Below are 27184 nucleotides of genomic sequence, written 5' to 3'. Positions count from 1 at the left end.
AGCAGATCGCCAGGATCTCGGTGTGCAGCGGGCTCTGCTGGCTACGGCGTGCGTTCCACCGCTACCGGAAATTACGTCACGAAAGGCGTGGAACCGGAAATTGCGTCGACGCGTTTCGCCTCCCACTGGGCGTTATCACAGACGTATCACTACACCATTGCAGCATGAATTTGCACATGATCTCCAGCACCTGAGCACTTTATTTCTATTTTTCTCAATAACTTTCACTGGCTACTTGCTGAAGCACTTAATATTAATATTATTTGGACTGTTATTTGAGATTTACGGATACATTTTCTATGAACTTTATTTATTCACTTTACGGGGTGTTGTAAACAATTGAATGTAATTTTATATTTAGTGTTTGAATCCTGATTATTTATTTTCATATTTATTCACGCCTAGCACTTTATTATACCAAATCTGCGCTGTTCCCTTGCATTTTCACATTTTAAAATCCTTTCGATTTTACGCACAGCAGCACTTTTGGAGGCACCAACATATTACCATAGCGCAGCATTAATTTCTTGTTTTTTCCACACAGGGGGATGTTTCAGGATGGAAAGCAGGGAAAGGGGCCAATAAAAATGTAATGTACTGGCCCCCTCATTTCCTGAATGATCACAGTGAGTGATGGGTATCAATCACTCCTGTGTCCATTCATCACTGAAGCATAGTATGCCTCAGTTTGTGAATGAGCAGGAAGCCTCAGAGCACTTCCTATTCATTCATTCATCCATGCAGCTAAGGCTGTAGAGAAAGGGACTGATAAATCAATGTCCTTGGTTAATTTCGGCCGGGGAGGGGGGGGACGGGGGTTGCCTGTCAAATAGGCTGTATGGGGCCTCAGCGATTTCTAACAGCAGCCCTGTGGGTGGCAGTGCCTACCGCCTTCTGAAAAGCGATCTTCAATGGATCACATTCCAGAGGGCCATATACCAATGGCTGCCATCATTCGGGAGGTGATCCTGCTGCCTCCTTAATATCTGTTTTTTTATTTTTTTATCCCAAGAAGGATTTCGTATTATACTGCATGGCAACCACAAGCCTCAATGGGCTAGTTTGACAGGTGTTGCCGTCTATCAAACTCCATGAGTTTAGGTAAAATTTTCTAAAGTATATCAGCTGTTGTAAATGTACAGCCCCATCCTGCTGTAATGTTAGAATTTTAGAGGGTGGCCAGGGGGGTTGAGGTAAAACCGCAGCCCATGTAAAAAAGTCCTTATAATATACAATATTGTATTTTATTATGATTCATATAATATATTATAGTATAACTTATATTATTATGTATAAAATTTTTTTTTTTTTTTTTTTTATCCCAGGGGTTGTGCCAGCTCCTGAAAGCCTTTTGGGTTCTAAACAAAGTGTGGAGATTTGGAAAGCATATAAGCCAACTTTCACTTCAGCTTTATTGACCACAGCCGCCCCAACAGCATTGCGCGATGCAAATGAGACATGCTCAGGATTAATCCAGTGTGTACATGACTACTTGATGGCCAATAGCAGCATTGTGGGGCGTCAAACAGCAAAAGCCTTTAATGACTTTAAACAGATGGTTACATTGTATGGTAAGAAGTCCCCCCTTTTATCAGATGCTTCACTCATTGGTGGCAAGGGTTAGTCCACCAAAAACACGTATTCCAGTCTTGGGCTAATGCTGGGGATCAGAACCATTCATCGTATCTTTATATAATGGGAGCTTCACAACTAGGTCTCTAGTTCCCAGCTCCACCTACCGGAGATATTAAAAGGCGGTATACGGGTGTTCTCATTACAAGGTTTTTCATTTATGTTGCAATACACAAAATAAAGCATCAGGAGAAGTAAAGCTGGCCACGGATCAGCTAAATAAAAAACAAGAAAAAAAACAATAGGTTCCTCCGTCCGCCTCCCTGTCAGAATACACTGATCAATTAGCTGCAGCCATTGATTGACAAAGGTTTCTGGTGTCCCTTTGACAGAAGTGGTTTAAACATCTAAATTCTGTCGAGCAGGGACAGCCACACACTGAACAAAATTTGATTTTTGATCAAATCGGTCTATAGTCATTTAAAATGCAGTGGCAACCGGTGCTCCATGGGCCAGGGGGGGGGGGGGGAGCGGCAGACGGACCACACCATACCCCCCCCCCCAGGGCTGCTGTTAGAAATCGCGGGGCCCCGTACAGACTACCTGGCAGGGCCCCCCCAAGAAAATATTAAAGATATATTTAGCTAAAATTACAAAAAAATCACTATTAGCAGACACAAATATAACATAACTCGCATAATTCCTGCTAAATCTAAAAAAAACTATGTTAAATAAAAAAGAATATGAGATGAGAAAAATATACAGGCTGGGCAGTTGGAGCTCAGTGATCAGAGAGACAGAGAGAGAGAAACAAAGTTACAATTTACTAATAAACTCCTGAGCAGAGATAAGTGCTGGGAGGGTGGCCCACACAAGGGAGGGGGATTAGTGAGGGATGACTGTTTCTTTCTCAACAGATAATAGCTGATAGCAGGGAGAGGGACAGATCAGATTCAGGTGCTGGAGGAAGATTTCTGTATTGGTTGTCCATCACTAATCCCCCCTCTCTCTGTGGGCCCCCCTGTGTGCTCGGGCCCCCTACAAGAGGGTTGGTGGTCCCCCCCCCCGGCCACACCAGCCCGCACACCATACACCCCTCGACCCCCCCCAGACGCCAGCTCACGCTCTCACCCTGGACATGTGGAGGGCAGTCAGCAGTCAGTAGCGGCGGCTTCCCCATCGCTCCTGCGTCTCCTCCCTCCTCGGCCAATGGCATGGCTTCTCCTTTCGGCCAATCAGGAAATGAATATTCGCTATTGTCACACAAATTCCATGCTCCTTACACTTGTTCAAATTATGAAGAATAGCAGATAGCTTTTACAGATACATCCCTTGCAGATAGCTAAAAAGATCAATGTGTCAGCGGGAACTTATCTGAGGGGCAGAAATTGCTTATTGCTCATGAAACCCCTATCAATCCCTAGAGTAACCCTAAATGAGAAATCCTGGTTTAGAGACTTGAATTAGAAATATCCAGCCCATTTGGGCACTATTTTTCCAAGGTCATCATACTCCTATATAATGCCAAATTGAACAAACCATGTCCAACACTTTTTATAGCCATGCTTTTCTTTTCTTTTATATTAGGAAATGGAGCTCCAAGACTTCTTGAACCTTCCATACTTCAGCTGAAAGTAAATAATACATTCAAGGTGGTATTTAACGCGTATGATCCGAATAATGACACAGTATCCTTTTCACTTGTACGGCCCATTCCACCAGGAGCTTCCATTACACAGAGTAAGTCATGGTGTCACCATACAATAGGCAGATCATTATTAGAACTGTTGTAGTTGACTTTGCCTGCTTACCGTTAAGAGGTTTTTAAAGTGTATCTAACACTTGTCTGAATTTTATTGCCATCTGTGTCCTGGCTGGGAAGACTTATGGTCTCTATTTATTCTGATGTCCATTAACGTGGGACAGAAAGTAATGAGTGATCCACAATTTCACAGTCGTCAAAAGAGAAATAAAGTAGAAAGCTTCCATTGGGGACATCTGTCTAGGAGGGAGTTTTCCCCTCTATACCTTTTATGTCTACAGAACTAAATCATTTTAAAAGCTACCCAGACAGCAAAAAAAAAAAAAAAAATCCAAATCTGACTCCATAGCCACAAAAGGATGTACATCCATTTTCTATGCACCAAAGGCCTTTGCAAACCCTTTGGGATTCCAATTATTACATTTTAAAAGTAGTGCAATGTTTGCTGGACAACTTGATCTATTAACCTCCCTGGCGGTCTGATTATGTCAGAATTTTTGTGCTAAAAGCGGTACATTGTTTTGCATGGAAATATGTGGTTTTATATTTTAGGCCTGTAATTCTTAGGAATAACCCACTCAAATCTGCCCAAACAAGAGTCTAGTAGACATCCCGGGTATGATAAAGTTTGAAACACGAAATCATAAATTATAACAACCTCCCTAGCGGTATTCCCGAGTGTGGCTCGGGGTTAATATAGAGTACCAAAAGCGGTAACCCCAAAACACATTCGGGATTACTCCACAATAAAACTCGCCTTCCCCTGCGATCCCCCACTGTCCTCCAGCCATCCTCACGCTGTCCTCCCGCTGTGTGCTCGGCTGATGCCGGCACCTGTCTTCTGGTTCCCTTCCCTGTAAATGTCGCGACGCAGGGGGGTGGAACCCACGGCAATTTAAAAAATGTAAATAAACCAAATGGCATGATACAAAGTTGTTTTCCTAATGGATTTTTTTAGTTTTGGTGCAGAATGAGTAGTTTCATCAAATTCTTCATTATTTTCAAACTACTCATTCTGCACCAAAACTAAAAAAAATTTGGGAAGTATATCAAATGATTCTTCACAATTTCCAACGGAGCGATGTGCCAGAAAGAGATATCAGAATCGTCGCTGTCGTCACTTTCCGTACCTGATGATGAATTTTCCCACGAATCGCTATCGTTCAGTTCTTCAAGTTACTCTGTTTCGCTGTCGCTGTTTTCCAGTTCGTCTAAAAGCGCTTTTGGACGCCATTGGTCATTTTCAATTTTCCAGGCACAAAGCACTTGAAAAGCACAGGCAGGGCACTGGAAAAGTCACCAGGTGAAATCCTGTGGTGAAATGGTATGATATAGTGTAATCCGTTAGGATCACAGCTTTGTATCATGTCATTTGGTGTATTTACATTTTTGAAATTGCCGCCGGTTCCACCCCCCTGCGTCGCAACGCTCACAGGGGAGGGAACTGGCAGACAGGTGCCGGCATCGGCCGAGCACACAGCGGGAGGATGGCTGGAGGACGGAGGGGAGGACGGTGGGTGATCGCAGGGAAGGTGAGTTTTATTGTGGGGTAATCCAGAGTGTGGCTCGGGGTTACCGCTTTTGGTACTCTATATAAACCCCCAGCCACACTCAGGAATACCGCTAGGGAGGTTAAAGGAAGTTGAAAGAGAACAGATTTACTGGTGGTAATAAAGGAAAAAAATCCTAAAAAAGCAAATAATGCAGCAACCACATCTAAGAATTGATAAGCTGCAATATTATACTTTTTCAGGTTTAATACCGCATAGTATGCTTCTGTTTGTGAATGAGCGAGAAGCCTCAGAGCGCTTCCTATTCATTCCTCTGTGCAGATAAGGCTGTAGAGAAAGGGACTGATAAATCTATGTCCTCAGTTACTTTCAGCCAGGGAGGGGGGGGGGGGGGGTGGTTGTCAGGTAGACTGTATGGGGCCCTGCGATTTCTAACAGCAGCCCCGTGCAATGGAACACATGGAACACATTCCAGAGGGCCATATAGCAATGGCTGCCATCATTCGGGAGGTGATCCTGCTGCCTCCTGAATATCAGTTTTTTGTTTTTTAATCCCAAGAAGGATTTTTTATTATACTGCATGGCAACCACAAGCCTCAATGGGCTAGTTAGACAGGTGGGGCCGCCTATCAAACTCCACAAGTCTAGGTAAAATTGTAGCAGTCATAAACTAAAGCATCGCAGCCGCTGTAAATGTACAGCCCCATCCTGCTGTTATGGGGTTGCCGGGGGGGTTGAGGTAAAACTGCAGCCCATGTAAAACAGTCCTTATAATATATATTATTATATTTTATTATTATTCATAAATTATAGTATAAATTATATTATATTTTTAAATTAAAAAAGGAAATAATGCAGCAACCGCATCTAAGAATTGGTAAGCTGCAATATTATACTTTTTTTTAATACCGCTTTAGGATATTTTTGAACTTTGTTTATAGTGCACATTTTTTAGCAACATTTTTTTGTGAAATTGGGATGAATGCAACATGAGTTATGTTGATAAGACTCACTTACCAGAAAAAAAATCATCAAACCACAGTTCCATAACTATCTTCCTAGAAGAGTAAAACAGTTTTGTTATTTACAAAGTTTTATTTATTGTTCTGTTTCTTTTACCAGGTGGTCAGTTTACATGGATTGCCCAGGATATAAGACCTACACAGCTAACCGTACAGTTAAATGATCATCTTTCTGGTTCCATATTTATCCCAACGGTTCAAGTCTGCAGATGCATCAATGGTGGAACGTGTGATTACAGCATCATTATTGAAAATGACTATGAAATTAAATATCAGGTAATTAGGCTGGCATTATAGGAGCTTAGGCTATAGCTATCATCATGAAAAGTAAGCCTTAGGTTAGTTCTCACAGCTGCCCTAAGGGATCCAAACTCAGTACAATGAAAATTTAATATATTTGGATCACGTTTTTCCCAGACAGATTTACCTTGGTAGGGGAACCATATTTTCCTTATTGCTAGGTACAGTCTCTGCCTTACTAACATTTTCCTTATTTAAATATGTCCCAGATTGAGTGAAAATTAGATCTTCCCCTTTGCCTTGATTACAGACCTCAAACTGCTTAAATGTTGATGCAGGCCAATTAGGAGAAAATGTAAAATACGTTTGTATATACTGTATTTTCTTTATTCATTAAATAAAAACATTAAAAATATTTTCACCTTTTGTAGTCAGATCTGAAATAGTCCCGGGAAATTTACAGAACTGTGCTACAGAAAGAATAATAAAAAAAAAAACGTGTCTAAAAAGGACAGCTGTTATCCTACTTTGATGTAAACAACAAACCACTACAATTGACAAAGAATAGTCAGCACTATTACTACTTTACTATAATAATGTGATCACACCCTCTAAACTTATATACAAATCCTTTGAATCACTATGTATAAAAGTGCAAAGTGCAACATATACAAAAAATATCAATAGATGCATTTACAAAGAAATCAATAAATACACTCAAAAAATAAATCAATAAATAAATAAATATATATATATATATATATATATCCCCTCAAAATAATTCAACACACAGCCATTAATGTCTAAACCGCTGGCAACAAAAGTGAGTACACCCCTAAGTGAAAATGTCCAAATTGGGCCCAATTAGCCATTTTCTCTCCAAGGCATCATGTGATTCGTTAGTGTTACAAGGTTTTAGATGTGAATGGGGAGCAGGTGTGTTAAATTTGGTGTTATCGCTCTCACTCTCTCATACTGGTCACTGGAAGTTCAACATGGCACCTCATGGCAAAGAACTCTCTGAGGATCTGAAAAAAAAGATGTGTTGCTCTACATAAAGTTGGCCTAGGATATAAGAAGATTGCCAAGACCCTGAAACTGAGCTGCAGCATTGTGGCCAGGACCATATAGCGGTCTAACAGGACAGGTTCCACTCAGAACAGGCCCCACCATGGTTGACCAAAGAAGTTGAGTGCACGTGCTCAGTGTGATATGTAGAAGTTGTCTTTGGCAAAAAATACGTGCTGCCAGCAATGCTGCAGAGGTTGAATGGGTGCGGGGTAAGCCTGTGAGTACTCAGACCCTACGCCGCTCACTGCATCAAATTGGCCTGCATGGCTGTCGTCCCAGAAGGAAGCCTCTTCTAAAGATAATGCACAAGAAAACCTGCAAACAGTTTGCTGAAGACAAGCAGACTAAGGACATGGATTACTGGAACCATGTCCTGTGGTCTAATGAGACCAAGATAAACTTATTTGGTTCAGATGGAGTCAAGCGTGTGTGACGGCAACCAGGTGAAGAGTACAGAGCTGTCCGCACTGGAGAGTTACAGTTAATTTAGGGATTTATGAATGCCAACATGTACTGTGACATACTGAAGCAGAAAATGATTCCTTCCCTTCAGAAACTGGGCCGCAGGGCAGTATTCCAACATGATAATGACCCCAAACACACCTCCAAGACAACCACTGCCTTGCTAAAGAAGCTGAGGGTAAAGGTGATGGACTGGCCAAGCATGTCTTCAGACCTAAACCCTATTGAGCGTCTGCGAGGCATCCTCAAATGGAAGGTGGAGGAGCGCAAGGTCTCTAACATCTACCAGCTCCGTGATATGGTCATGGAGGAGTGAAAGAGGAATCCAGTAACAACCTGTGAAGCTCTTCACACGAAGAACTTCATGCCCAAGGAGGTTAAGGCAGTGCTGGAAAATAATGGTGGCCACACAAAATATTGAACCCTAATCCCTCAATGAAATGTAACTCTCCAATGCGGGCAGCACTGTACTCTTCACCTGGTTGCCGTCACACACGCTTGACTCCATCTAAACCAAATAAGTTTATCTTGGTCTCATTAGACCACTGGGCATGGTTCCAGTAATCCATGTCCTTAGCCTGCTTGTCTTCAGCAAACTGTTTGCAGGTTTTCTTGTGCATCATCTTTAGAAGAGGCTTCCTTCTGGGACAACAGCCATGCAGGCCAATTTGATGCAGTGTGCGGCGTAAGGTCTGAGTACTCACAGGCTGACCCCGCACTCATTCAACCTCTGCAGCATTGCTGGCAGCACTCATACGTCTTTTTGCCAAAGACAACTTCTAGATATGACACTGAGCACGTGCACTCAACTTCTTTGGTTAACCATAGCGAAGCCTGTTCTGAGTGGAACCTGTCCTGTTAAACCGCTGTATGGTCTTGGCCACCATGCTGCAGCTCAGTTTCAGGGTCTTGGCAATCTTCTTATAGCCTAGGCCATCTTTATGTAGAGCAAAAATTATTTTTTTCCGGTCCTCAGAGAGTTCTTTGCCATGAGGTGCCATGTTGACCTTCCAGTGACCAGTATGAGAGAGTGAGAGCGATAACACCAAATTTAACACACCTGTTCCCCATTCACACCTGAGACCTTGTAACATTAACGAGTCACATGACACCGGGGAGGGAAAATGGCTAATTGGGCCCAATTTGGAAATTTTCACTTAGGGTTGTACTCACTTTTGTTGCCAGCAGTTTAGACATTAATGGCTGTGTGTTGAGTTATTTTGAGGGAACAGCAAATTTACACTGTTATACAAGCTGTACACTCACTACTTTACATTGTAGCAAAATGTTATTTCTTCAGTGTTATCACATGAAAATAAGTTAATAAAATATTTACAAAAATGTGAGGGGTGTACTCAATTTTGTGAGAAACTGTATATGGTAGGTGTATACGTACACCTACCGTATAGTATTGTTATAGTATATGTTTTAGTAAAAGTACTAAATTAACTCACCAGAGCTTGATGCTGGTAAATTTATAAACCAGCCAATGCGCAATACACTCTGGGAGAAGCAATCTGCAGCGTGATAAATTTCCACTCACAAGACACCTCCTGATGATAATTTCACATATCTCACGGCTCATATAAAGGAGGAAGATGGAAGAAAGGAAGCTCCCAAAGCGTAAAAACGTCTATAGGTAAAATCATAGAGCCGAATCCTCTCTGGCCTAAACTCCGGGCTGCATGCGCAAACTCAGCGTGAGTGGTGACATTACGTCCTAACCCCACCCTACGTGTTTCATCAACTGACATCAGAAGAAACTTGTGAAGAATTCACTTAATTTTTTGCATTTTCATGGATAATGTCACTTGGGACTCTTAAGGTTTATTTGAACTTTTTGGATATTTTTTTTTGCTTTCTTCTTTTTATTAAGGACATACAGTATATTTTTCTTCATAAATATTACCCGTTATACTTTCACATACACATATTTTTTGTACATTGTATTTTGCACATCAGCACTTTATTTTATATATATATATATATATATATATATATATATTTTTTTTTTTTTTTGTTTTGAGTGTATTTATGGATTTTTTTGTCAATGCATCTATTGGATTTTTTGTATAAGTTGCATTTCGCACTTTTATACATTGTGATTCAGAAGATTTGTATATAAGTTTAGAGGGTGTATTGACATTATTGTAGTACAGTAGTAATAGCACTGTCCATTCTCTGTCAATTGTAGATCCGAAATAGTGCATAGGCTTATTTCATCCTTACATTTACAGCCAGCAGTTGAAGCTCTGCCTGTTCAGATGAGGCTGTAAGAATTTCCAATTGGAGAGAGACAGTCGGAAAGAAAACATCTTATGCTTTCCAAATGTTTTTGGAGTATGTTTGTGGAAATTTGTGTCCATCCAGACAAAAGAGCAGGTCAGGTACTGATGGTGCATAAGAAGAGTTGGCTCACAATTGTCATTCTAATTTATAGCCAAAGGTCCAGAAGGGTTGACATTAGTGGTATACCTCCGGAACTTTTGACTCAATTATCATGTGTTTAAAGAAAGAATTCAACCATACACATAAATGGCTAAGTGCACTTCTGTTTGTCCAGGTTGTTGGCTGTATCTGTCCAGATGGATTTTCTGGAACATTTTGTTCGAACCAGGCCACACCGTGCCGTGGAGAACCATGCTTTCCTGATGTACCCTGCCTGAATCAGAAATTTGGTACTCAGTATGTGTGCAGTAAATGTCCTCCAGGAACTGTTGCCAATGGTAGAGATGGCGAGAAGTGCTTTTTGAATGGTAAATATATACAGTTAGTTTCTTAGATTTCTTGGGGACACTGTTGGTGGGATCTCTACACTTGAGTTCATGGGGTTGCACACCTGCTGTTGATATAGTGAAAGGTTTGTGCTCTTACTGTTGTAGATTTTATTTGCGTTTACTGTATATCATGGTGAATGAAACAGGAGGAACCCATAGTGGGTGGGATAACCCTAAAAAATCCCAGGGTGAACAGGAGGCGGGATTTGAAAACTTTTCAAGGAAATGTCACTGTTGTAGTCTTTAAGATACCTAAAAAGCCAAGTGTTGATTCATTACATTCCATACAGACCTCCATGGATTTTTCTTTCTTACTTTCTGAATAGATAAAATACCTTTGGCAAGCTGCAAAATTATCATAAAGCAAGCATCTCTCAGTGATCTCTTAAAGCACTGGGAGCCCAGTAACGGCTTCTGTGATGAGCAGTCTCATGTAAGCAATACTGGTGCGATGGGGCAGGAATACTCCCAGCTTAGATTTCTGAAGCTGCTATTAGCAATTCATAACAGTACAGAGTTTGAGGCTCCCTGGGAGCTTGAAAAGGTACTGTGTGTGCTGCCTGCCTTTCATTATTGTTACAGCTTTTATAGTCAAACTATATATTTTTTTCTACTTTTGGATAGAGTAGGGATGGGTTAAAGCCTCTTTTAGATTTTTTATGTAACCTATGAGCCCACTGTAGACAATGAATACAGAGAGCAATGCTGGTTTTAGTACAATAGGAAAATTTAAAGCACCTGTCCCTTGTATTGCTGTCTGTATCCCCATTGGGTAGAGTCCCCCATATAGTAATTGGGGTTATCCCCTCACTTTTTACTTTCAATCTTTTTTATTGTAAATGTATAAACATAGAGGATAGACAAAAATATGTCAGGATACAGCTCAAATAGTGACAAACAATCAGAAGGATCCCAATCATGAAAAAAAAACTTTTACCTCGAGAGGAGATCGATGGCCTCTAAGGCCTTAGCTATGATAGCACAAGATGTTTCACTGAGCAAAATAGCTACTAATATATTGTTGAGAATGGGGTTGAATAAACCAACTTAAGTAACAAACAAATCAAGTAAGAAAAACTGTGATAGTAGCTGACCTCTACAGAAATGCTATCAGAGGAGTCCTTGGGGAGACTGCACTAAAACTGCAGCCATGGAGAGGGAGGATATACTTAAACCGTGGTTGGAAGAATAAGCACAAAACCCAACAAATGGGACAGCAGTAATTATTAATAGAAGTGGTGAGGCCAACCAAGAAAATATTGGGGTACCTTGATAGGCAATAACCCCACAGAGGAAGGTTACCCATTCCTATTGAAGGTAGGAGAATGCTGAGCCATAAGGGGAAGGGTCTGGGGTGCTTTCAAGGAGTCAAGACCCCAGTGTGTATCCATATATTACTCGACATATCAGATGTCAAAACAGGTAGCCTAAAATAAAAAAAGGGAGAGAGAAGGGAAGAGGTAAAAGGCTGATAGATAGAGGAAAGGAAAAAGAGATAGAACACCAGTGCGGATATCAGACACTCAGAGAAAGCAATCAGAGCATCAGGTAGACCTTCGTGTAGCAGGCCCAGGGTTCCCAGATCCAATCTCCCCTCACTTACTGTTTAGTCATCGCCCCCTTCTCTACCCTAAACAAAATCTTTTGGGTAAAGTTTGTCTTTAAGCACCCACTAAACAAGTGATGGGGAACCTTGGCACCCCAGATGTTTTGGAACTACATTTCCCATGATGCTCAACTACACTGCAGAGTGCATGAGCATCATGGTAAATGTAGTTCCAAAACATCTGGGGTCCCAAGGTTCACCATCACTGCACTAAACCCTAACCCAATCCTTTCAAGTTGAAATATTGCCTTTTCCCCCGCAACTGGGTCCAAGGTTCGGTCCTCATTGCCAACAAATAAGGAGGATTTTAGGACCTCTGTACATTCTTGCTCTTTGCTGTAACTATTTCTGATCATGTATGACTCAATTAGATACTTCCATACTCATCTTCAAGAATATGGACTGTTCTGTTAAGTGTGAATAGGATGTCTGGTTCTCTTACAGTTGTTAACCTCCATGTTTGTACCTGCAGATCTATGTTTGCCTCCTTATCCATACCCTTGCCATGAAAATGCTGATTGTATAAACACCAATAGCTCATATACATGTCGCTGTAAACCAGGATTCACTGGAGATGGCAAGAACTGTTCAGGTATATTTGACTGTACGAGTATAATACAAGAAATTATATAAACATAAGTGTTTTGGGAAAAATGGAGCAACTACAAATCACAAGGGCCCTACTGCAAAAATGTAATAGGGCCCATGCAACTCTTGGTGCTCCCACCCCTTTCAAGGTAAATCTCTGAGACACCTGCCATTTTCACCCCTAAGAAGAAGTCCCTTCATCACTGATGGCCAGTATTTTAGATATTGAAACCTCCAACTTTCTGCTGACTGGTGATGCCCTTCATATTCCTATTTTCCTCCCTTTTTCATAAATTGCAGAGGTGTGCTTTTATTAACAATATGATAACCAACAACAATCAACAAAAGAGAAGTATGGGATCGATAAAAAAATAAACATTTATACTCACCTAGGTGGATGCAGCGTAGGTCCGATACTGCATCTGTCTCCCGCTGCCTCTAAGACTGAGAACTGAGCAATCAAAGACTGCAGATCCCTCAGTTCTCTGCCCCTTCAGCGCTCTCACTTGAGCACCAGGCTTTTGAGGGGACAGGAGTGGCTGGCTCGTGCTCTCAGCAGCATGCTGGGAGGCTGAGTCAGCTGCCGGTAAGACATCAGGATGGATCCCGACATTAAAGTTAGGATCCATCCAAAGCCTGGACCAGCTGAGTGACGTCAGCCGACAGCAGACTTAAGCACGCTGTCAGCTGAATATGGGTCACAGCAGTGCAGAACTCAGCGAGTGCACTCCTGTGACCCACAGGGGAAGTAGGGCCAAAAGAGCTTTGACCCTACTTCGCCCTTACAAACAAATTAGGCCTAAGTGTTAAAAAGGGCTAAAACATAAACTTAATTAAAACTAATTAGGGAAATTAAATTAATTAATTAAAATTATTAACATACACACAGTAATAATAGTATTATTCCATTGTATTTACATCATTACAATTTTTTTTAAATGTTTTGTTTGCAGAGGTCATTCATACAGTAGTGCTAACAGCTATTCCTGGGAGACACAGCAAGACCTGGCTGTCAAACTGACAGCAGCAGCTTGCAGATTATAACAGATAAGCAGCTCTCCAACTATAATATGCTGGACAGGGCTGGTCTGGTCCTGCTCTTAGTATCAGGAGTCACTGTCAGTACTTCCGATACAAACAGTTGAATGCAGCTGTTGAAGTGACAGATGAGTTCTGCAGGATTCCAAAGGCAAAACATGGCCTAGCTGTCAAATTTACAGCAAAGCTGTGCTGATTACACCAGAGCCCAGTGCAATTTACAGGCATGGCAGTTCTGCACAGCCTCGCTCCCATAGCCCTTATTAGTTGGTAGTTCCATCAAAGTCCAAAGCAGCCAATCTAGTTTAATACTGTAAATAAAATAAATCAAATTGGTTGCTAGCAATAAGCCTTTGTGTTTCATTGTTCCAGTTTTTATAGCTCAGCTCCAGTAAATCTATGAGTTTTAGAAAACACTATTTCTCTCTGATATGGAAGTGGAAAATGAAAAATGTGATATTATTTAAACAGAGAAATTACCCGTCTGTCCCTGGAGATGTTTTCCTAGGTAGAAAGATGCAGAAATTGAAGGAAATAGGTATTTCCTGTCAATAAAAGCAGATACACGAGGTTTTCATTTCTATTATCTGAAATGTTCTGTTTAGTATAAATGAAAAGGTTTGAACAACAAATGGAACCGATTTTTTTTATTTTTCGATGGGCACACTAGAGAATTCGGTTTATTATCACTAGTGATAACAAGCACAGCAGGTAAAGTGAATAACATTGATTATCCCATGACAATGGCACCTGAAAGCGGGTGGGGTATATTAGGCAGCAAGTGAACATGTTGTCCCTGAAGTTGATGTATTAAAAAAGCCTTGGGCAAAATTGGGAAATGGGGCAAATGTAAGGATTTCAGTAGCTTTGATCAGGGCCAAATTGTAATGGCTAGATGGGTCAGAGCAACTCCAAAACTGGAGCTCTTGTGGAATGTTCCTGGTCTGCAGTGGTCAGGACTAGGGATCGACCAATTATCAGCAAAGCCGATATGATGAGGGCTGATATGCACTTTTCCCGATATATCGGAATCGACCCCGGAGGTTACCGATATTGACGATATTTCGGGAAAGTGCTTGTACCAGAGTGATGCCTGCAGCTAGAGGCATCACCCCGGTACCGGCGTCCATAGCCGACGGTCGGCTGTCTTGTAATGACAACCGATGCGGCTGAGAAGCCGCTCTGCTGTCACTACAAGGAGCGGGAGGGGACGCCCTCCCCCCCTCCCGCTGCCTTCTGCGGCTCGCCCGGGTCTCCCGTCCCACCGGGAGACCCAGGAAACCAGCCTGCATGGCCACCGAAGACGCGATCAAAGCCGCATTCGGCTCTGATCGGGTCTCCATGCAAAAACCCGGAAGCCATGTCATGAGTGACATCACATCCGGGTACTGTCTGGTGCCAGATTAAAAAAAAAGTGACAGCATTCAAAACAGCCAAACTTGGCATTTTGAATGCTTTTAAGTGCAGAGGAGGGGTTTGGGGTCTTTTAGACCCCCAGATCCCTCCACAAGAGTACCTGTCAAGAAAAAAAGTAAAAAAAAATGTTTTTTTAAATGTACAAAAATATCGGCCGATACTGATATGCATTGGCCAAAATATCGGTATCGGCACCGAAAAACCGATATCAGCTGATCACTAGTTAGGACTGACCAAAAGTGGTTCAAGGAAGAGAAACCAGGGAACCGTCAACAGGATCATGGGCACCCAAGTCTCATTGATGTACGTGGGGAGGGAAGGCTGGCCCATGAAGTCGGAACTAATAGAAGAGCGACTGTGGCTCACATTGCTGAAAAAGTTCTTGCTGGTTCAAATAGAAAGGTGTCAGAACACACAGGGCATCGCAGTGTGTGGTGTATGGGGCTGCATAGATGCAGATCCGTCAGGGTGTCCATGCTGACCCGTGTCCACAGACAAAAATGCCTACAACGGGCACATGAGATCAGAACTGGATTACAAATCAATGGAAGAAGGTGGCCTGGTCTGGTGATTTACATTTTCTTTTACATCCTGTGGATGGCTGGGTATGTGTGCGTCACCCGCCCGGGGAAGAGATGGCACCAGGATGCAGTATGGGAATAAGGCAAGCTGACGTAGGCGGTGTGATGCTTTGTCCAGTGGAGTCCATGTCTCGATGGATCAGGACTGTTTTAGGAGCAAAAGAGGGAGCTACGTAATATTAGGTGGGTGGTCATAATGTTATGGCTGATGGGCGTGTGTGTATAGTGCAGAGTGTCATTAATTTATTATTAGGTTACTGTATTAATTTGTAGTTTGCTGTTGCTTACAGCGAAGCTTTTTCTTTAAGCCAGTGACATATATAAATTACAACTTATTTTTTTTTTTCAATTTTTAGATATCAACGAATGCCAAAGTCTAACTGCATGTCCAAATGCTAAATACGGATGTATCAATAGTCCTGGCTCATTCAAGTGCTCTTGTCACTACAAAAGTGTTAATGACTTAGAGTGTGGTAAGTATTGCAATGTCCAGGGGAAACTAGTACATGGAAGTATGGCCAAACCTATCATATATCCACTATGTCAGTGTTTCAGTCAAGGCACCCTTTAAAATTCCGCACAATCTCACAGCACCCCAATTAAAAAATTTAAAAAATGAAACAAATGGTTTTACATAATACAGCAAACATAGGACACCCAACTTTGGAAGTGATTTTTTCTTCCAAACCAATCACACTTTTGCACACTGGTACTGATCAGTATTCTAATGTTTCTTTTCCCACAGTTTCTCTCCCTTACTCAGCTAATGTGACCCTGGTGTTGATGGAGAGGGACAGGGGAGGGACAAACAAGCATGTTATGCAGGTGCCCGATGTCCTCCTTTCTCAACTGATGATGTGATTGGTTGCAGGGTGGATTCGGTTTAAATCACCCTGGGCACCCTGGTTGAAAAAGGCTGCTGTATGTAATAACACAGCTTTTGATCACTTCTGTGTGTGGAAAACTATGACAGCATGAAGCTTTCAGCTCAAATTGTACAGTCTTCATATCAGGACTGTTTTAAAGTGGTATGCCGCAGTCAGCAAGGTCCTCAAGCTCAGTGTTGCTCAACTAAGGGGTCCTGTTTGGGTTGCAGGGCCAGTGCTAACAGTAAGGCGACCTAGGCAGTCACCTAGGGCGCAACTTAGCAGGGGGCGCTGGTGGAGCCTGACCCGAGGTAAGTGACTTACCGTAAGTCACTGAAGGGGTTTTAACTAGGGATCGACCGATTATCGGCAACACCGATATATTGGGGGCCGATATGCACTTTCCCTGATATATCGGAATCGGCCCCTGAGGTTACAGATATTGCCCATATTTTGGGAAAGTGCTATACCGGTGTCCATAGCCGGCAGTCGGCTGTCTTGTAATGACAACCAATGCGCCTGAGAAGCCGCTCGGCTGCCATTACAAGGAGCGGGAGGGGACGTCCCCCCCCTCCCGCCGCCTTTCCGCAGCTCGCTCGGGTCTCCCGTCCCACCGGGAGACCCGGCATCCTACCTCCACCGCCGCCGAAGACCCGATCAAAGCCGCATTCGGCTCTGATCGGGTCTCCATGTAAAAACCATGACATCACTTCCGGGTACTGGCGGGGCCAAATAAAAAAAAATGATAGCATTCAAAACAGCCAAACTTAGCATTTTGAATGCTTTTAAGTGCAGAAGAGGGGTTTGGGGTCTTTTAGACCCGCAGATCCCCCCACAACAGTACCGGTAAAAAAAAAATAAAAACATTTTTTTTTTTTTAAATGTCCGAAAATATTGGCCAATATCGGCCGATACCGATATGCGATGACCAAAATATCGGTATCGGCATTAAAAAAACAACATCGGTCGAACACTAGTTTTAACCAGTGGCGGCCGGCCCGTCCATTAGGGGCGCAGGGGGATCCATGCGTCTGAGGGGGGAATGGTCACCAAGTGAACTGGCGCCCGGGGGGGGGGGGGGGAATATGGTGTGGACTGGAGTGACGGGGGGGGGGGTCTGTGGCCAGGTCTGTCTGCCACCCCCCAACCAATGGAGCACCAGTCGCCACTGGTTTTAACCCCTTCAGCAACTTGGGATGGGGGGGACCACCTAGCAACTAATCACCTGGAAAGTTAACTCCAGAAGCTCTTGCTCTCTTATTAGTGTTCTCATTCAGCTTCCTGCTCCATTCTGACGGGCTGGACATTTAGCAGCGGCGGGCCAGGTGCGGCCCGCGAGGCCGTAGGTTGCTGACCCCTGCTGTAGTGCAAGGGCCTGCCTGATTGCATACAAACTAAAAGTGTTTAGGTCTGATCTCATATTATATGGTTTTGATAAATCTACAGGAAGATTTAACAAAAAAAATGTATAATCTGTGGCCAGCCTTAGCCTAGTGTGGGCGGCGTACAAATGCATTTTAACTCCCCATCAGCTAAAAAAAGTGAATCGGAGTGACCCTTTATGTGGTTGGTATATTTTTAGTGTATTTTCCCCCAGAAGACGGTTATTAGAGAACCTATATAATTGCAGAACTAATCATGTCCCAGATTGTCACTCATTTAACAAGTTTTAGCAACATGTAATATGTCTCCGACTCTATTTAGAGCTCATTAAATATTGTTGAATTGTTTCAACATGTCATTCACCGGCTCTGTTTTCCCGCAGTAAGTGGCGTGTGCTAGCATGGCTTGTTTTTAATTTATTCCAGAGCGTTCTTATATAAAGTTCCATATCGAAAAAGTGGGGCACAACACATTCTCCGCAGCGTGAAAAGGCAACACTGGAAGGGGTTCTGCTATTTAAAGCTCAGTAATTGAAAGCTTTAGCTGCATTAGTTTAACTTTCGGCTCAGCGAGTGGTTTTAGGTATATTAAGCGTACAGAAAACCGTGCTATTTAAAGTGCCGCTATGCCCGGGGTACACGATTTTCACAAAATGCTTTAGGTAAAAGGGGGTTTAATAACAATCATGGATCTGTATGTAAAGGTATAAGGAGGTTATCGGAACAGAAGCTGATTAAAATAAAAGTGGTGTAGCCGGGGGCTCTAGTCTTCCATGTAACGATGATTTCCTGTCCGGTGTTCCTGCAGAAGAAAAGCTGCCAGCTGCCATTTCAGCGCCTTGATTTGTCTCCAGTGGCAGATTTCACAGAGGTATACCCTGCCCAGAACACTTACAGAAATGCCAACTAACTCAATTTTCTTCCAGAGCAATTGGATTGTTAGTTTAACGGGGAACCAAGCTGCAATATATATATATTTTTGTAAATGAGCCTCTGGGAGGTTTATGCCATATTGTGCTAGTATGCACCCCATATTAGCACATGGCAGACCCACCTGTCAAAATCTGCCCTCCAGTGCTGAGCTGTCAGCGCTTCAGCTGGTTCAAGATGCTTCCATCTCTGGAATTCCATCTTCCATTCCAACTCTGTTCAGTCGCTTGAATGGCTTAGCCACAAAGACAGCATTCCCGCACATGTACACGGGAGTCACTTCATCACAGCACAGAGTGGTGCTGTAAATGCACTCTGAACTGCGCATGCGTGGCTCAGTGTGAGTTACCACTGACAATCCAGGAGCAGCATTTATGACAGATGAGCCCACTAGGGTCTCATCTGTCATAAAAGTACGGTCTTTTTTAAAAATTGAGTTTAACCACTTGCCGACCGCCGCCCGACTATATACGGCGGCGGTCAGCCCCTCCCAGGCAAAGTGACGTACCGGTGGGAGCGAATAGGGGGCGAGCGCGCACCGCCGGACGCGCTCCTGCCCCCGCTCGTACCCGAAGAAGCCGGCGCGTGTGACGGCGGACCCGATGTCCGCCGGTCACTCGCGATCGTCGGGTGGAGAGGGAGAAAGACAGGCGGCTAATGTAAACAAAGCAGCCTGTCACTCTCCCCTGTGTAAAAGCACAGAACATACGGTCCTGCTATGTAGGACCGTTGATCTGTGCTGTTACACACAAAGCCACATCCAATCACAGTAAGAAACACGCCCCTAGGGACACACTTAACCCCTCCCTCTCCAATAAAGTTAACCCCTTCCCTCCCAGTGTCATTTTTACAGTAACAGTGCATATGTATAGCACTGATTACTGTAGTAATGTCACTGGTACCCCCAAAAGTGTCAAAAATGTCAGTCAAGGGTCCGATCTGTCCGCCGCAATGTCACAGTACCGCAACAAAAAGAACAGATCGCCGCCATTACTCGTTAGAAAAAAAAAACAATAAAAATGACAAAAATCTTTCCCTTAGTTAGTAAACGCAATATCTTTTGCCCAAACCAATCAAAATACGCTTTTTTGCGATTTTTTTTTTTACCAAACATATGTAGCAGAAAGCAAATTGGCCTAAAATGTTGATTTTTACATTTTTTTTTGGGGGGGGGGGATTTCATATAAAAAAAATGTGAAAAATATTGTTATTTTTGCAAAATTGTCGCTCTTTTTTTGTTTATAGCACATGATCAAAAAATCGCACACGTGATCAAATACCACCAAAAGACCGCGCAATTGTCCGTTAAAGTCACGCAGTGCCAAATCGCAAAATAGGCCCTGGTCAGGAAGGGGGTAAAATCTTCCAGGGCTTAAGTGGTTAAGGACTTGACCTACGGAAGGTTTTACCCCCTTCCTGACCAGGCCATTTTTTTGCAATACGGCACTGCGCTACTTTAACTGACAATTAACGTCTTTCAGTCTCTAAGATGGAGTCTGAGTTCCCAGGAAGCACCTGTTCCTCTTCCTTAGCCTGAAGAATAATGGGAACTTTTGTTAAAGGTGAACCAGTTCCATCTTGTGGTCAAACCTGGTATTGCAGGCAAAACAGCCAAATTAAAGCGGAGTTCCCGGCCTCAAAATCCACTTTGGGCCATCTACTTGCTCAGTGTCACCTAAAAAAGAAATGGATAGTCCCGAATTTTTTTTCAATTACTTACCTTGATATTGAAGAAAATATACTTACCTTTCTTCCACTTTCTTCCTCTGCGGCCGCAGCCCGCGCCATCACTTCCTGCTTGCATTGATTCCTGGGAGTTGAACGTCATCGCTCCCAGGAATCAATGTGCCTGCATCGGCCCCGCTCATCACTTCCCGGGGCAGGCGCGTCAGAAGCTGTGCAGCGACGCGCCTGCCCCGGAAGTGGCGAGCGGGGCCGATGCAGGGCATTGTGGGACCGAAGAGGACACGGAAGAGGACATCAAAGAGGACGCGCTGGCTTCAGCTGCCCACACCTGAGATGGCAGCACTGGAGAAGAAATGTTCAAGGTATGTATTTCTTCTAAAAGGTAAGTGCGACCCGGGACAGTTCAGAAGCTATCCATTATGAAATGTACTAGCCCTGACTGTCCCGGGGGTATTTTTATTGAAAAATAATTTCCGAGGCCGAAACTCCGCTTTAATATCATGCTGAAGGCAGAACAGTAAGGGTTCATTTATATTTTAAGACTCTTTCATCTCTATATCTGCAGGCATTGTGAAGAAAACATTAATGTGGGTGCAGAGGGTTGTACATATTTTTGTTTAGTCCCGGTTCACACTTCTGCGATGCGGGAACGCTGCGAATATGCAGCGTGTTCCCGCATCGCATCCGCACCTCTGGCAGTTCACACTGCCATATGCCATACGCAGGGGGTGTCAATTAAAAGTTAATGACACCCCCAGTTGAGATCGCATATCGCAGTGCGATCTGCAAGTTTGCACAGAATCGGATCGCACTAGTGTGGACCACCATGCGATCTAATTATGCTGCAGATAAAAAAAAAAGGGTCATGTGCGTGTTTAGTGCGGATGCGGTGCGAATTCAGCCATACAAACTGTATGGCTGAAATTTGCACCGCTCAGAGATCGCATGTAATTTAGGAGCAGTGCGCTCCGAATTACATGCGATCTCTGTGATGGCACTAATGTGAACCGGACCTTAAGGAGTATAACTAGTAGAACTGCAATCGCCTACATTATAAGAATCGAATACGTAACTTGTGAATATGTAACCTGTGTGTATCTGGCTCGGATACTAGTCAGTGCCTCACCAGCCACTGCCCTCACCGCACGTCCCTGCAGAAAAGGGCTAATTCATATGGGTGCAGAGGGTCGTACATCATTACAAAAGAGCATACTTCTGCCCCCAGGGAGTCACAGGTCTTGAGTACAGTCACCTGTACAAATAAATGACGGGCTCCGGTTATTTGCTAGTAACCACTCATACAAGCATTTCCATGCATACAGGTACAGATGAATGGCCCTGGGTGCAATGTGTCTGCATTCGGGGTGCACATCTGTGAATGAGCCCTAATGCCTAGAGTTTGGGCACAGGTACACATTAACCACTTGCCGACCGCCGCAAGTAGATATACTGCGGCGGTCAGCCCCTCACAGGCAGAGTGACGTAGGGGTACGTCACTAGCCTGTGAGGCTCTGGGGAGCGAGCACACGCCGGCGGCGCGCTCCCGCTCCCGCGTGTCAATGGACCCCCCCGCGCGTGTGACCGGCGGACCCGATGTCCGCCCGTCACTCAGCGATCGTCGGGGGAGAGGGAGAAAGTCAGGCGGCTAGTGTAAACAAGCCGCCTGTCATTCTCCCCTGTGTAGAAACTGTGATCACACGGTTCTACTATGTAGGACCGTTGATCACTGTTTCTACAGCTCAAGCCACAGCCAATCACAGTTAGAATCACGCCCCTAGGGACACACACAGCCCCTCCCTCTCAAATAAAGTTAACCCCTTCACTGCCAGTGTATTTTTACAGTAACAGTGCATATGTATAGCACTGATTACTGTAGAAATGTCACTGGTAACCCCAAAAGTGTCAAAAATGTCAGTCAAGGGTCCGATCTGTCCACCGCAATGTCGCAGTACCGCAAAAAAATCGCAGATCGCCGCCATTACGCGTTAAAAAAAAAAAACAACAAAAATGACAAAAATCTTTTCCGTAGTTAGTAAACGCGATAAATTTTGCGCAAACCAATCAAAATACGCTTTTTGCTATTTTTTTTACCAAACATATGTAGCATAAAACAAATTGGCCGAAAATGTTAAAAAATTTTGATTTTTACATTTTTTGGGGGGGAATTTCATAAAAAAATATGTGAAAAATATTGTTATTTTTGCAAAATTGACGCTCTTTTTTTGTTTATAGCGCATGATCAAAAAATCGCACAGGTGATCAAATACCACCAAAAGAAAGCTCTGTTTGTGGGAAAAAAAGGACATCAAATTCGTTTAGGTACAGCGTCGCACGACCGCGCAATTGTCCGTTAAAGTCACGCAGTGCCGAATCGCAAAATACCCCCTCTTTTAGCAGCCAAATCCTCCGGGGCTTAAGTGGTTAAAGTGACTCTACACAATATCTTTATTCTCCAAAAATTAAAAAAAAAAATAAATCAAACACATCCACTACTTAATTGCCCTGTAAACTATTTTTCATGAAATAATTTCTTACTGTGTTTTTTATGCATAGAGTGGGCCCGTGGAGAATCTATGCAGTCACCCTCTAACAGCAAATCAGATCACAGCAGCAAAAATAGAATTTGGAGGAGGATGAGAGAAATAGAAGAGACTTTTTAAGTTAGAAATACAAACTTGAATATCATTTTTTTTAAAACCAGAGTTTAGTGTCACCGGTGGAATTGTAACAGTTTAGTAAACACATAGCGATAATAATTAGTTCCCGTGATACCTTCATAATGTCCCTGCACTGTCTTCATAATGTCCCTGCACTGTCTTCTCTGCTGTTATTGTGTTTCTGTGTACAATGTAATCTGGTTTAAACAGATAACATAGAAATGACTAAATATAACCCAGCTAGATACTGTAGATAATGCTTAACCTATTTTTATCAAAGACTTCCTGTGGGATTGACATGTTACGGCTAATGTTTTTATGTTTTTATGTTTCTCGTTTCAGGTGACTCAACAAATCCACCAGGTATAAATGAATACCTTCTGTATTTTATTGCAAACATGAATTGTTAAAGCAGATTTTCACCCTAAAACAGTAATTCCTCATCTCCATCCTCCTCTGGTCCTCTACACAAATAGGGTCCCACGCTGGTTCAGCAGGGACCAGCTGAGTTTTAACTCTTAAAGCTCTTTTCACACCAGCAGTGGATCCACCCGCTCAGCAGGGGATCTCTTCACTGATGCAGAATGGACACAGACAGCCCACTGTTCTCCTTTCCATTTCCATCTGACTGCCATCTAAACCAATCTGCTGGATGGATGCGGAACGGATCCCCATCCCCGTCTGTTTTTAGCAGGATTGCATGCCGGCACACATGTCTGCTGACATCCGCCGCTCCATAGAGAAGAATAGCGGTTCCAATCGGGTCAGCCTGAAAAAACTGACAGGCGGATCCAATCAGGACGTCTGTGTGAAAGGGGCGTATATGGCCATTATGGTGTACCAGCCATCATGTGTCTATAGGTCAGACGGGACATTTGCCATTTTTGGTGGACCTCATATGACGTCCTCCCTAAAACGCACCCAACGGGCCGCGCTGCAGTGTGATCTCTTACCCGCTTTGTACACTGGCCACAGCCGATGACAGATTACTGTTTCGGGCCACTGCCAGTACCATGTGATCGCAGCAGATCACATGATAATTGTACACATTCATGGCATTCCATTTATTCATTGTGTACTATTGTATTGCTCGCTTTGATTGGTAACAGTGATCACACAGTACAGGACCAATCACAGTCCATCTGTACCATGTGATTAGCTGTGGCCAATTACAGTTAATCAAAACAATACACACTGAATGAATAAATTTCATTCAGAAAAATGGCTGCTTATAACAATGAATATCATGGTTATAGGCAAACATAATTTTTGAAAAAAAAATCCTGATCACCTCCTCAGTGTAGTACACTGTTACTATGGTAACACTTTATTGCTCTGGTCACAAGATGTATAAAAAAAAGTAATAGCTTTTTTTTTTTTTTTACATACTGTCACCAGTCAGTGTCCCTGATCACTGCCAAACCAGTTATATGATGACGCTGTACTGACAGTATGTAAAAAAAAAAAATGAAAAACATGTTTTTGTTTATTTTTTTATTTCCCTAAAAAATACCACTTTTAAAAACTTGCTATGCCTCTTAGTAAATACTTTTAACTGTCTCTTTTCCAAAAAGGGGTAATTTGGGGGGGGGGGGGCGGTATATGTACTTTCCTGGTATTTTAGGGACATCATCCTCAGGATTGATCAATTTTTAGATATTTTTTTAATTTCCAACTATTTCTCCCCTAATATCAAAGATCAGGTATTGTTTACTCCCACTGGGCTGAGTTTGGCGCCCAAAAGTCTGAAGGACAGAAAACTGGTCCTTTCTTTAGAAAATCTGGAGACCCCTGGCTTAACCTATACCCTAATCCGTAACACTGCCTTAACCCCCTTTGAAACTGGACCTGATAAGCTGGACCTAAGTGGATCTGCCTAGGTTGGGGTCGCAAACAGTTTTACCAATTTTTTCTCGAACTTTGCGATAAACCCTATTAAGGTAGATGAGAGGGGCAAATCATTATATTTAATTCTGGCCATTTGTAGGGCTAATAAGCATGCTTTTGTCAAACAAAAGGCATGGCAATCCAGGCGCTGCCATAGGAGGCATGTACCAAAGGCCAACAAAATTTCAAAAACATTAAAAACATAAAAAGCTACCTCTCTCTATAGGGAATTGGCATTTCTGCCAACACACACTGACAATACTGTTGCTGTGGGCCCTCTTTTTCTTACAGAAAGGGGAATGATTTATCCATTCCTTCAAAAAAAATGTGTGACTCGGTCAAAGGCTATACACGGACATATAGGTTGGTCCTTATTTCGGGGGGCAAACCTTTGACGTTTTCGGCTAAAAGTTTGTATATTGACATTCCTAGGGTTTCTCCACAAGTAGTAGTGTAGATAGTGGCAAACCCCCAGACCCCATCCCTACCCAGCTCTGAAAACTATTGATCCACAAAAAGTAAGCTAACCTAAATAAAGAAATAATATATACCCACGCATGCAAACATAATGATACTGTAAGAAGACAATCAACAGCTATGCCGCTCTCATTTTGACTATAAATTCCGGTAGGCCTTCTCTAGAGTTGGAGGACTGCAAATGTCTAACGCCTTGTGTTCTTATTCTGAATTTTCCATGATAGAGACATCTCATGGATTTCCTATTTATAGGTTGGAACATATTTAACTGCACCTTGAACTGGATGACATGGAACTTTACAGGAAACGATTCCAAGCTAAACACAGCCACTTTCCAAAAATACGCCAGACAGTATGAAAAAACTGTAAGTATGATTTAATGACTTCAAATCTATCTTTATGAAAGGGATTATGAGAGCTGGAGCTGGATTCATCAAAGAACACAGCTTCTATAAAACCCAAATCTACTGCATTAGTTAGAGGTTATGAGCGGAGAAGGTGAGGTGTGGTTGGTGTGGTCAGTATGAGTTTTCTTCAGCTTTCTTTTGCTCTACTCTTCTAGGTCATACAGTGGGGTTAATTTACTAAAACTGGAGAGTGCAAAATCTGGTGCAGCTGTACAATCAGCTTCTAACTTCAACTTGTTCAATTAAACCAGACTCTCAACCTCCCGAAGAAGATCTCGCCTCTCCACCCCTCCTCCCTCCCTCTGGCGGAATAGGGCAATTTTTATTTCTTTTGTTTACGTCTTTTTGTATTTTGTATGTACGTCACTTGCCTTAGACATATGATGTGCACACTGCCCGCGGTAGCTCCAGGGATATGTACGGCACATATTTCAGGAGGCATAGGCTTTCACTTTAAGAACAGTAGGAATGGGTGGGCCTATCAGCGCTTCATCGAGAGGCCTGCCTGCTGAATCCAGAAGAGCCTCTCGATGACGTCAGATAGACATGGCGGGGATTCTGTTTAGAAGTTATGGCTATTCGATTGTTTGCAGATTTGATCATTTTGATTGAATAATAAAAATAAAGTGTGTATGGCCACCTTTAGACCAGCAGTCATTAGATTTCTCTATCTATATAAAAGGCATTGATTGCCTTTCTTAGTACATTAAAGTGTATGCCAAGACAAAGACAAGCCAAGACAAACATTTTTTCTGGTTAGAAATCGTACCTAAACCGGACTGCAAAACACACAGGACTCTTTTTAAAGATGTGTGAACAGGCTCCATTATGAAGGATGGCAGTTCACATATTCCGTTTATGTCACTTGCATTGGGTGCGGTTCAAAACGCATCCAATTCACATATATGTGATCCGAACCTTACTGAGGGAACATGGAAGAACCAGGGATGGTCTAGCTAGGACTGAACTAACAAGCACTAAACAGGAGGGGGGTAAAAGAGGGTTATACCAAATGACATAAGTAAAGAAGTTGTAGTGGTTCTTCTAAGCCAATACTAGGTGTCAGCATTGTAGAAAATAATAACCTGATGCAGTACATTGCAACACATTTTATTTATTTATTTCAGGTACTTATATAGTGCTGTCAATTTACGCAGCGCTTTACAAATACATTGTACATTCACATCAGTCCCTAAGGGCTCTTTCACACGGGCGTTCCGCATGTCCGTATATCATTCTATTTTTT

The 27184-nt window shown here is 42.8% G+C and overlaps 1 protein-coding gene across 1 annotated transcript in view; it reads left to right on the top strand.

Annotated features, from left to right (window-relative positions):
- Nucleotides 1-27184, top strand: part of LOC309551659 (uncharacterized protein) — a 107847-nt gene that overhangs the window by 61169 nt on the left and 19494 nt on the right. Inside the window, exons 13-20 of the mRNA XM_082252338.1 lie at nucleotides 1326-1571; nucleotides 3160-3312; nucleotides 5968-6143; nucleotides 10204-10396; nucleotides 12496-12615; nucleotides 16003-16119; nucleotides 23510-23530; nucleotides 25784-25896. Of these exons, the coding sequence (XP_082108464.1) occupies nucleotides 1326-1571; nucleotides 3160-3312; nucleotides 5968-6143; nucleotides 10204-10396; nucleotides 12496-12615; nucleotides 16003-16119; nucleotides 23510-23530; nucleotides 25784-25896 (1139 nt within the window). The remainder of the gene's footprint in view (nucleotides 1-1325; nucleotides 1572-3159; nucleotides 3313-5967; nucleotides 6144-10203; nucleotides 10397-12495; nucleotides 12616-16002; nucleotides 16120-23509; nucleotides 23531-25783; nucleotides 25897-27184) is intronic.

The sequence above is a fragment of the Pelophylax lessonae genome (genome assembly GCF_965119305.1).
Source record: "Pelophylax lessonae genome assembly, chromosome: 3".
In the NCBI taxonomy this organism is placed as follows: Eukaryota; Metazoa; Chordata; class Amphibia; order Anura; family Ranidae; genus Pelophylax; species Pelophylax lessonae.
Note: the sequence above shows the minus strand (reverse complement) of the source record. Positions and strands in the feature narration are given on the sequence as shown.